This window comes from Corylus avellana, chromosome 7 (assembly GCF_965113065.1).
Source record: "Corylus avellana chromosome 7, dhCorAvel1.hap1.2, whole genome shotgun sequence".
NCBI lineage: Eukaryota > Viridiplantae > Streptophyta > Magnoliopsida > Fagales > Betulaceae > Corylus > Corylus avellana.
Window position 1 is genome coordinate 20573889 of NC_142496.1, and position 12851 is coordinate 20586739.

Below are 12851 nucleotides of genomic sequence, written 5' to 3' on the forward strand. Positions count from 1 at the left end.
TGAACCTTGTGGAATGATGGTGAGATCGATGTGAGTGTATTATATATTATTGCTCAATCTTCTCACGTTTGTTTTTAAAATTTTAATTATTATTTTTAAATTAGGACTTTATTTCTTTGCTTAAGGTGTGCTGCGGTATTGTGTTCACAAAGAAAAATTATGCTTTAAAAAAGTAAACTATTTTACAAAAAATAAAAGAGTAATTTATGAAATATATAGGCATTTTATGGTTGACTGAAAAAAAACACCAAAATACAAGAACAACACGTGTCCGTTAACGTTCGTACGTATATGATAATGAAGTCATTGCTGTTCGTCATTTCCCCCTCACTCTCTCTTTCATCTTCTCCAACCAAATGTACAAACCACGAGGGAAAACAGAGCGCGGAGTTTCGTACAAATAGTCTGCAGATTATATCTTTCTTTGTAGAGAGAAACAAGCCTTGAATTATATCCAACCATGGATTCCCCGGTAATTAATGAAACCAAATCAATATTTGCGTTTCTCCTATCGTTTTTGTTTATGTTTACGTTAATGTTTTTGTGGTTGAACAGAGATCGAGCTCTTTGACGGTCGGCGAGCGGCTCTGTGCGGCGTTTATACCGTTTCTAGGGATAATCGAGGTTTTCATATTGGCTATGGCGGATTGCTTCGAGTGCAGGCCGAGCCCCAAGAAACGCGGGTACGGCTCCGAAGATCATGCTCGCCTCGCTAATGAAACCATCTGTAATTTGTCTCTCCCCCTTTCTCTATTGTGTGCTTCATGATATTAGAAGAAATTATATTAGAATTCTCAATAAATTGACTTGGGAAGAATCAGCTGGAATTCTAAGTCGAAGGAACCCTCAAACAAGGAGTAATGTCAAGCATGAAGCGTCTCTTGGTTTTTAGCGGATAACTCTCGCTTAAGTTGGTATTCGTTCGGATAATAGTACTTATATACCTTAGGTCATGAGCACCTTCCATGAAGTAATTGGTTAGGGTCCTAGGGAGGAAGTTAAGGGAATAATTGATTTGAATTTGCGGCCCTAGTGAAGAAGGGAGGGTGGGCAGGCCGGCAGGAATGTTAGGGGTCTAGGTGGCAAAGGTGTGGATACCTATACACCATGGGTCTAGGTGGCAAAGGTGTGGATACCTATACACCATGTATTTCGGGTGCTTGTGCGCCTGCCTATCTTGATCTTGAGCTGGATAATATCCATTTAGTTAAAGTGGAAAAATATTTTTGTCTCATCAAAAAGTGAAAAGATAAAAATATATTTTCACTATAACTAACTAGATATAATCCAGTTCAAATGAATTGTAGATGATCTTGTTCCATTTAGACTTGGCTAGGTTTAATCAGTCTATTGGACTTAATCAAAAGGAGTAATGGGACTAACTTTGGGCCGGAGAAGCCCTTTCTTGAAAGTTATTGTTGCATATTAATAGTTCCAACGAAATCTAATAGGAGAAATACGGACAATGGCAAAAGATTTTTTAAGAAGAGGTTTTTCAAATGCTTAGATGGGCATAAAACCCAAGGAGATAACCTCAAAACGGGGACGATAATCACATATAACACCGTTCGGCAAACACCCCTTCCCCTTCCCCTCTTATTTTCACTTCCTTAAAAACAATCAACTTCTTTATATATATATATATATATATATATATATATATATATATATTTCACTTTTCTCTCACAAAAGTCATCTTATTTGACATCTATATTATATTAATTATTTTTTATTATTATTAATTTAAACAAAAAACTCATAACAAGAAGATTTGCGAAACACAACCCTACACCCTCTGCAAAAAAATGGGAAGAAAAAGGGGTGACACTCCAAAAACATTGAGGTTTAATGACTGCCATATATATAGTGACGTTTTGGGCTAAAAAATGTCACTATATGGTTAGTGACGTGCCTTTAGTGATGCTTTTGAAATGACAAAAATTGGATAGACTAGAAAAGGAGGTACCGAGGTAGTGCTGTTTGGTGACGTGTGAACAGTGGCACGTCACCTTCTAGAAGGTGACGTGCTACCATGAAAAACGACACTAATCTTTAAAAAATTAGTAAGTGGATATGTAAAATAAAATAAAAAGCCGTAAATTTTCCAATAATTTATGAAACACTTTTATAGTAATATATATATATTACATATACTCTTATACACTATTATGCCTTATGTGTGAGGGTTGTGCGATCCCTTTAGATCATGACTCAACCGGTGGCCGCATAAAGAATTCTTTATGGAATGAGACTTTCCAATTAACTCTGGGTGCACTCAAAATAAAAACATTCTAATAATGGACCACACCTTCTCAATGTCTTGCAGTATAATACAGCACCCAATTACTATCTTTGATCTATGAAGCCAATTAAATTTTAATTATATTCTCAAAACAATTAATTCTTAATTTTCTCTTTTCCTTGAATAAATGAAAAATATTTCTTTCTCTTATAAATATTCTTCTTTTTCTTATTTTCTAATTTTACAAGTACTCAATCTCTTTCTCTTATTTGTTTGAGAACAAAAACACAATTTTAATAATTTATTTTCAAAATAACATTTCAATAAAAGAAAACAACTCATAGAAACTTTTCTAATAAGATATCATCTCAATAAAAGAAACAATTCATGTAATAACTTAAGTAACACAATTTAACATTTATAGCATAGGATACAAAAATACATATAGGCTAATTAGTTGTATCCACTAACCTCTTTGTCTTACTAAGAAGATCCATTCTCTAAAAAATTCTTTAATATGAGTGCCGTCATATGGAAAAAGTCTCCCTTTGATCATATGAACCCCTATAATTTATCACGTGACCTTGCTTAGAAAAAATATTTAAGTGGAATTAATTAATTAAGAAAACAATACTTTTGTTGGGAATTTATTTGCTGGATAGCTCTCATCCCTTTTCTTTCACTACAAAAAAACCATTTTTTACTGACAGGAGTTTTCTGACGTGTTCTAGTGTCCGACACGTCAGAAAATTTTTCTGACGGGTCGTTTCTGACGCGTGTCGAGTGTCAGAAACGTAGGTGTCAGGAAAAAAAATTTCCTGACGTGTGAGTAGGCAACACGTCAGAAAATTCTGACGTGTGAGAATTACCACGTCAGAAAATTTTCTGACGTGGTAATTCTGACACGTCAGAAAATTAAAAAATTAATTTTTTTTTTTTAAAAAAATTTTTCTGAAATTTTGTTTTTGAATTAAAAATTTATTAATTTAAATTATTATTTTTTTTTTGAGAATTCCTGCCGTGCAGGTGATGCACACCTTCCTGCTGTACAGCTCCCTCACGCAGAGAAATTCGAATTTCTCTGCAAATTTCTCTGCGAATTTCTCTGCAGATCTTTTCTCCCCATGCCAGCTTCTTCTTTTCTCCTCTTTTTTTCTCTTCAATTCGTTTTTGATCTACTTCTTTTCTCCATGTTCTCCCTTTTCTCCATTTTCTCACTGTCTCTAGCTCTCTTCTTTTCTCCATTTACAAAAACCCAAACCGAAAAAGTCTTCCAAAAATCAAAAACCCAAACCTCAAAACCCAACAAAAATCTTCAAAAACTCAAAAAATTTTCTTATCTTCTCTTCTTCTTGTTCTTGTTCTTCTTCTCTTCTCCTTTTATTTTTTTTTTCTTCTAGAAGAAAAGCAGATCTGCTTCTCTTCTTTCATTTTTCTTCTTCTTCTTTTGCTATTCTTCAATCTGCTGCTTGTCTTCTTTTTCTCTTCACATTTTCTTTTCTTCTTCCCCTAGAGAGGAGCTCCGTCCTGTGCAGATCAGAAGAGGGAGATTGAGAGAGGAGAGAGAGAGAGTGTGGGGAATAAATGAAGAGGCAAGAATAAAAAGAAAAAAAAAGTGGGAAAATTTTTAAACTCCCGCCCAAGCAGGAAGTTTCCTGACGTGCCATGTGTGGCACGTCAGAAATTTCTGACGTGCCACACATGGCACGTCAGAAAAAGTCTCCCAAAAAAAAAAATTATACATAATTATATATCTATATATAATTATCTGCATATATATATATATATATATAAATATATACAGTTTCCTGACGTGGCAAAATGCCACGTCAGAAAATTTCTGACGTGGTACATTTCCACGTCAGGAAAATTCTGACGTGGGACATTTCCACGTCAGAATTTTTCTGACGTGGCATTTCACCACGTCAGAAAATTCTGACGTGGCAATGTGCAACGTCAGAAAAATTCTGACGTGGGACATTTTCACGTCAGAAAATTCTGACGTGGCAGTGTGCCACGTCAGAATTTTCTGACGTGTCTGTTGTAACACGTCAGAAATTTTCTGACGTGTCACTATTCACACGTTAGAAAATTATTTTCTGACGTTTTAAAATTCAAACGTCAGAAATTTTCTGACGTGGCAACAATTCTAGTACTGTAGCCACGTCAGAAAATATCATTTTTTTTGTAGTGTTTCCAAATATTTAAAACCTAGCAAGCTAGAGTTGCCTGTTCTTCAGATTGCTTGTAGACTTCAAGGCATTCGACCTCCTTTTCCCATGCTTTGGCTTGACCCTCTGGCTTCATCGACTTCTCTCTCTCTTTGCAACCTTCTCTGCTTTAGCTCAGCCTTGGTTGCACCAAGCGGCCCCTTCAAAGAAATCCCCTCTTGGGTCCATGGACCAAAAGCTCAACTTGTATAATAGTCGGCAATGGTCCCCATCCATGTCATATGTAATTATTCATTGTCTTTTTGCAACACCCCAGTCTCATATCGAGAAAATGAGAAAAAGTTCACATAGAGTGGGTGGTTTATAAAGATAGTCATGAGTGTTAAGTCTTACATTGCCTAGTTATTAGGTGAAACTGAGCTTTATAATGAATTCTTAAAAGTTTCAAATTGACTAGTTCTTTTGGGGTGATAATGTAGATGTGGCTAGAGCTAGGGAAAAACGTTTTTCCCTAAGTTGTTATACACGTTCAGGGACGGAGCCAGTCTTGAGAATGGGCAGGGGCCATGGTTGAAAAAATTTAATGGGCAGGGGCCCATTAGCAAAAAAAAAAAAAAAAAAAATTAACCATAAAAAAAAAAATTGTTTTTACCTTTAAAAAAAAAAAAATTGTCATTTGGTGGGGAGCCCTAGCCCTGCCAGTCCCCCCCTTCCTTCGTCCCTGCACACGTTCTAAAATATATAAACATTGAAAGTTTGGTTACAGATAGAAACCTGATTTTGAGCCTCATGCTTATCTATAAACCCCAATCCAACGCATTCCAAGTTTCTCTTAAACACATGCATCATCCTCATGTAACCCATATTTCATCATAAAATTTAAATAAGCCAACCCATCACTAGATCTAGCATAAATCCTTAACATACTCATGGGTTTACTTACATGCTCTGAAACTGAATTTATTCAAACAAAAACAACAAGATGTCAAGACCTAAAGTGTAAACCATCCATACAATACTCATTAGCCCACTAGCATATAAACCCTAGATGATAGATCTACAACTAAGAGATTAGACTACGAAAATAAAGCTTGACAACAACTAATCAAAGGCATAACACGCAAATAATAGGACTAAAAACGAGATTGGGCGAAAGGATTACCTCTCCTTGAAGACAAGGTCATAAGAGAGCTCATTCTCTCTTCAAAACTTACTCTCTAGAGAGTTAACTTACAAGGGTTAACTCAACTGAACAATGACAAAAATGGAGGCCAAGGATGTAGGCTATATACTTTTTTTTTTTTTTTTTTTTTTTTTTTTTTTTGAAACATACCATACTTATTCATTGATAAAAGTCGCGAGCCTAAAGCTCTTACAAACAGAGCAAAAAACTCTGAAGTAAATCATAGCCGAAGCTAAAGATATAGTCATCAGCAACAGACCAAATCAACCATAAGGTCCATAACACAGCATCCGCTAACCTATGACTAATCATCAGGTTTAAAAACCAGATCTGTATCAAACAGACACATCTAATGTATAGGTAACGCTTATTCCTTGGCCTTGAGAGCAAAACCCCCAAGCCGATACTTATTCCTCGGCCTTGAGAGCAAAACCCCCAAGCCGATACTCATCCTCCTCGACCCGAAGGCTAGGATAAAGTTCACATCCACAACCCAAGGGTTTGGACCAATAATAACGGGCAGCAACCAGGCGCAACAAAGCAGAAGTACAGAGCCTTATTACAAGCAAAAAAAAAAAAACCATACAAGGAAATAAAGGGAACAGTAAAACAAATGCAGGAAAATAAATTACAGAAAAACAACAATACAGGGAAATAAATGCAAAAAACACAGGTCACGGCAGCCGGAAGAGGCTGATCGCGAGTTGGCCGGAAACCACTGCGGAAGGTGGCACAAACAGCTTGGCGCAGGAGGGGCGCGTGAAAAGACCTGACAGCAAGTGGTGAGCAGTGAAGCGGGCGCGGAAGAGATCGGCGGCACACACAAACAAATAGGGAGGGGGAGAGTTTGAGTGAAAACCCCCAAAAGCAGTACCCACCGAGAGATAACACAAGCACAACATACCAGAAACACCAAAGACAGAAACAAGCCCAGCCGGATCAACGGAACCCTTGCAATAGGTGGGATGGGCACGGCAGAACCGGGAAGCAAGGAGGTAGGCAGGGGTCGGGGGAAGCCAGGTGGAGGATGTAGGATCGGTCGAAGGCAAGCCGATCCAGAACCCAACCCGTTTCAACCCAAGCAGGGAAACGCTGCAGATGGAGATGGCGGGGAAGAAAGCGGCCGGGGGAACGGCAAGACCATAGGCAAAAAGGGAAAAAGCAGAGGGGGAAAGGAGAGGCGGGGAGGGGGAAGAGAGGGGGCACCGGGACTAGGGACATCAAGTAAAATACTAGGACCCGGAGTGGAGAGGTCGAGGGGAGGAGGGATGCAGGCAACGGGCATCCCTCCTCCCCTGAGGCGGCGGCGCTTTGGAGGGGGGGCTTAGGGTTTCACGGAAAGCTCTTAATTAAATTCGTAGGGTGTATACTTAAAGCAACATTAATGCACCCTCATGAGGGCTGAGGTGGCAAAAATTAAATGCTCTCAAATTGATCATATCGAACGTTCAGTTCCAACTTTGAACATTCGCCATTGAGCATTCAAGAACTAGCTTCGAACATTTGCCATCGAGCGTTCGAGATCCAACTTCGCCCGTAGAATTTTTTTCTCGCGCACTAAGGGACGTTCGCATGATTGAATGAGGCCACATAATCAAATCAATTATCTCCTGGACCCCCTTCTTAACCAACCAAGCACAGGAAAAAACACTCTACAAAGAGAAGAAAGGAGCTCACCCATGTGGTACGCACTATTCTTGCCAAACACTCTTTCTTTGCGAATTCCTTAAGCTATTTACATACTCCAACCAAACAGTGAATTATGTATCGGAGTGACCTCTTGCTGGAATCCAGTACGGCGCTTCATGCTTGACCTTCCTCCTTTTTTAGGTTCTCTCTTCAATTTGGTTTGTGGAAAATGAAGGTTTTGAGTTCTTAAACTAATGCCTTGCTTGAAAAATATTTGTGTGTGTGGGCGTGTGTTGTGTGTTTTGAAGAGGTTAATGCATGCATGGAATGGGCAATGTAGACATGAATGGTTGTTTGTACGATACAGTTACTCTCACTGAAGTGGAGGCATTGTTCGAGTTGTATAAGAAGTTGAGCAGTTCAATTATTGATGACGGGTTGATTCAAAAGGTAAATAAATCGTGCATGTGTTGAGGGAATATGCTTTGATTGCTATCTTTTTGCAGGATTTTGTTTTTTTTTTTTTTTGTTTCTTAAAAATATTTACCCTGTGATTGAAATAAATAAGTTATGATTAATGTTTGTTATCTTGTAGGAAGAGCTTCAATTTGCACTATTCAAAACTCCATATGGTGAGAGTCTTTTTGTAGACCGGGTAAATGGCTGGAACAACCTCTTCTTACTTATGAAATCAGTATTAATTTTAGGCATTGCTGCAAACTAATTGATTGGTCATATTAAACTATGGTGACATGTATATTTCACAATTGAACCATTTTGATAGTTTGTAGTGTATCAAAACCCACATTAAGATTAAGAAAAAAAAAAAAAAAAAAATCCGTGATGAAATCAAGTTTCCATTATTAGTACAACGTCTAGTTATGAGCTCCAGCCTCCAGATAAATGATTTCAATCAATATTAGATTTAAATGTTTGTGGGCTAAATAATAGAAATATGCTTGTGTTTGTGCAGATTTGTTAGGATCTTTTTTAAAGAAAAGATGGTGGGCAATCTACCAAACTCATGTATAAGTATATATAGAGTTACATCCATATTCGGTTATGAACAAGAAAAGATAAAATTACATTTGAAAATTTTAGACTGTACAATCAATCTTATTATAATGTGATTATTTTGTCTTGTACATCTGTCGGCTGATGTGAATGAATTGAATTTAATATCATGAGAGGTTGTCTAGCTAGAATCGTGGCTGAATAGGCCATTGGCTTTTTATTTGCAGAATGCAAGTTATCTTCAATAACTTGAATTTGAATGGGATCAGGGAGATCAGGCAAATCATCAACATCTTTGATAGCTTAATTCTTTATCTTGTTGGAATGCAACTATATCATTCTAAACCTAATTTGGAACACTAGCATCATCTTCTTGAGAATGTACTTTAACAGCCCCCGCAAGCTAATAGGGACCAACCATGAGCTTGGACTTCAAATATAAAAACTGAGTAGAGGAGAGTCCCTTTGTAAACACATAAGTAATTTGATCCTTGGATGAAATAAACTTGACCAATATATCTCGATTAACCACTTTTTCTTGAAAAAAATGGTAATCGATTTGGATATGTTTGGTTCTTGCATGAAACACCGGGTTTGATGCTAATGTAGGTACACTAACATTGTTGCAGTATAACATAGGGACTGACGGAAGAGAAATACTGATATCCTTAAACAATATTCGAAACCAAAATAATTCAACAGGAGTAATGGCCAATGCCTGATACTCTGCTTTTGTGCTGGAGCGAAAAACAGTTGCTTGTTTTTTAGCACTCTAAGACACAAGACAATTGCCCAGAAAAATAGAAAACCCTTATGGGGATTGACGATCGTCACAGCTATCAGCCCAATCATTATCACAATAAGCAGATAAATAAAGGCTACTCTTAGTATAGATTAAGCCATGATCAACAAAGTTCTTTAAATAGCGTAGCACACGCTTAGTAGTAGACTAATGAGTCATGGTAGGATCATGCATATGCTGGCACAATTGGTTAACAACAAATGCAATTTCAAGATGAGTTAAAGTACAGTATTGGAAGCCCCAACAACATGCTTGTATTCGGTTGGGATTAGACAGGGAAGTGCCATCAAACTTCGATAGTTCAACACTCGAGGAACTAGGCGACTTTGAAGGCTTTACACCAACCATGCCATTTGAACTCGATGGAGAAGGTCAGGAATATATTTAGCCAAACACAAATGTAAACTAGACGTTGTGCGTATTGCCTTGATTCCAAGAAAAAAACCAAGTGGACCAAGATCCTTGATAGAAAATTCTCCCTGCAACTTCTGAATGAGGGATTTAATTGCTGCAACATTAGTACCTATGAGAATAATGTCATCAACATATATAAGCATAAAAATTTTAATGGTACCATTGCGAAATATAAATAGAGATGGGTAAACTAAGGATGAAGTGAACCTAAGATCAAGTAAGAAAGTTGACAATTGATTAAACTAAGCCTTTGGTGCTTGCTTCAAACCATATAAGGATTTATGGAGCTTGTACACGAATTTGAGATGAGCTTTGTCGACAAAGCCTTGGGGTTATTTCATGAAAACCTCCTCTCCAAGATAACCATGCAAGAAAGCATTGGAGATGTTCAACTGTCGGATAGGCGAGTCAAATTGAATTGCCAAATTAAGTGTAACTTGGATAATTGATGGTTTGATCACGCGGTGAAAGTCTCTGTGTAATTGATATCACATTGTTGATCAAATCCCTTTGCAACAAAACGAGCTTTAAACCTTTCAACAGTACCATCAAGGTTTTGTTTGATTTTTTAAATCCACTTGTTTCGATTATGTTATGATCAAGGGGTCTTGGAACCAGGGACCAAGTGCCATTGGAGACAAGAATTTGAAATTCTTGAGACTTGACATCCTTCTATTGTGAATCGCAGCAACTGGACTCATTTTCAGATAGAATTGTATAAATAGATAAAGAGGATGTTTGGGGCATGGTAGATTTGATACTCATAAAAGGACTTAGGCTTGAAAGAACCTTTCCTTGATCTAGGGGTCATTGGATGTAAAGCTTGAGGCTTAGGAGATAAGGTAGGAGGTTCTGGTGCAATATAAATTAGTTTTGCTTTAGAAGAAACAATGGACTGTATACCAGAATAATAGATGAAATTTTGTTACAAAAGAAAAATCAGTTCGTTCCTCATATGTTCCTTACATAGCTTCTAGTCTTTAAATTTTAAATGTTTGGTAGTGTTAAAATATAAATTAAATGATTAAATGAATCTCTTCCTATTAACTTAAATTTTTGAGATAAATGTTGATTCAACATGATATCTGAGTAGAGTCTTAAGTTTTAACCTTGTTTCCATCATTTACTTTTCATTTTAATTAAAATATTTCACGTGTTGAGCATATAAATTAAATGATTAAATTCATTTTTTTCTATTAGCTTAATCTTTTAAAATAAGTGATGATTTGACGGGCAGTCTCCTAATCTCTAGCTAATAAATTAATTGGAAACAGTAACCTCAGTTCATTTGCTACTTGTCGGCTATAGTGACTAGTCGTTAAATTTTTAAAGGCATGGAGGACTTGATCCCCTTTATTTGCTTGCTAGTTACTGAGGTTGTATTGGATGTAAGCCAACATCTATAATAAAACTAACGAAAATTTCTTTGCTTTCTCATGATCTGAATCTATTTTCTTATTTCACAAGCAGTTAAGTTGCTTCATTGTTTAGTGAATAATAGCTTATTTTTCTTCTAGGTTTTTGATCTTTTCGATGAAAAGAAAGATGGCGTTATTGAATTTGAGGAATTTGTCCATGCACTCAATGTCTTCCATCCCTATGCTCCCATGGAAGAAAAAATTGATTGTAAGTGTTCAAGAGAATTTTGTTATTTTGCAGTCAATAAGGTTCATGGATCCATCCCCTGTGTGTTTCTTGTTGAGCTCTTGCAGTTGCATTTAGGCTGTATGATCTAAGACAAACTGGGTTTATCGAGCGAGAAGAGGTGAGTATTTCTTGGATGGGGCTGATGGTTGAAAGCTTGGGTCAAAGTGCAAGCTTTTTCAGCTTAATTAGCAGCCTTTGGTTTATTTCAGGTTAGGCAAATGGTAATTGCCATTTTGATGGAATCTGACATGACACTTCCAGATGATCTTCTTGATGCAATCATTGACAAGGTAATCATCTATACAAATTTGAATTTCTTTACTGTTAAGAAAAAAGACGAGCTAAACTACATAGAATTTTAAAGTTTAAGTTTTTAGGATAGATGATGATTTAACATGATCTTCACTCTTATAGACATTTGCAGATGCTGATTGCGACAAGGATGGTAGAATCAGTAGAGAAGAGTGGAAGGATTTTGTGATTCGAAACCCGAACCTCTTGAAGAACATGACTCTTCCTTATTTGAAGTATGTTATTGACCCTTTATCTTCAAATTGCCCTTCTTTGAATCTACAAGCCTAGCTATTTTGAAGATTCCAGAGTTCCTTGAGAACTGACTGCTTGTTAAGCTTTTTCCAGGGGCGTGACACCAGTATTTCCAAGTTTTGTTTTAAATACAACTTTGGAAGATTGAGAATGAAGTGTCTGTCTACCAGGTGAGTACTTAAAAAGGGTATTCTTAGCTTCAGTTAAATATAGAGCTGCTTTGATCAGTCAAATCAGACAATTTACTGATTAACAGACAATTTACTGGTTTTTCATTGTAATAAAGAGGACTCATGATTAATTACTAGTCCCAAAAGCCCTTATGACTTTTGGAAATGTGAATTGTGATCCATGGACCATGATAGATGATTCATCATTGCTAAAACAGGCGAAGGTACTCACTGGAAGAAAGGCCAGGATGGTGATACCAGGAGATCCATGATTACAGGCCACCAACTAGCCATGTAGCCCCATTTTTATGATCTATTGTAAAGCCTGTATTGTCAAGTGAGCAGAGAACTATATATACTGCCATTGCCTCAAAAGTTCTTCTTTGATTACCATGTGTATGTTGTTTTTCCTGGTGATCAAATTGTTGCTAATTCTGTATATAGTTTTCTTAATGTAAAAAGAATAACTGTCACATGCAATTTAAATTATAGCTTGATGAAAAGATGTGGTCCTGTCTTTGGCAAAATCCTGAACCCTTCCTATCTTCAACACCATAAGTTTTTGGCTGATTCATGCCCAAAAGATAATGATAAAGACGATCTTCTAATGAAATTTAGGTATATAATGTCATGTATTAGTTGTTTGCAAGTTATTTCTAAATATTTATTGCAAATAAAATTGTTAGAACAATTTTCGAACATGTGGATCTACACGCTTCTAGATGCTTCCCTCCATCGCTGCAAAATAAAAGTAATTAAACAAAACAAAGGAGTTTGCCAGGTGTGCTGGCAATGTCTCATTTTGGATTCCTAAACTAATTTCTTGGAGAAAAGTTGTATATACCCAAAGCACAAAATTTTAGTGTGAGGTTTATACATGGTGTATGGGCCAATTTATAGGACAGAGCAAAGAGTTTCAATAAGATTGTTAAATTGGATAACAAAGAGTTTCAGTTGGACTTGGACTATGATTCCTATTGGTAGTAGGAATCTAATTCAGGTTCTTCGGGATATGAACCAGTCCCAAAAAATA

The 12851-nt window shown here is 36.7% G+C and overlaps 1 protein-coding gene across 1 annotated transcript; it reads left to right on the plus strand.

Annotated features, from left to right (window-relative positions):
- The first annotated feature begins 561 nt into the window (after nucleotides 1-561).
- Nucleotides 562-11796, plus strand: LOC132184314 (calcineurin B-like protein 10). The gene is made up of 8 exons (XM_059597897.2): nucleotides 562-727; nucleotides 7593-7675; nucleotides 7821-7880; nucleotides 10973-11081; nucleotides 11168-11220; nucleotides 11312-11392; nucleotides 11517-11629; nucleotides 11742-11796. Exons 1-8 carry the CDS (start codon nucleotides 640-642, stop codon nucleotides 11794-11796), a joined length of 642 nt encoding a protein of 213 aa, XP_059453880.2. The 5' UTR covers nucleotides 562-639.
- Nucleotides 11797-12851: the final 1055 nt, after the last annotated feature.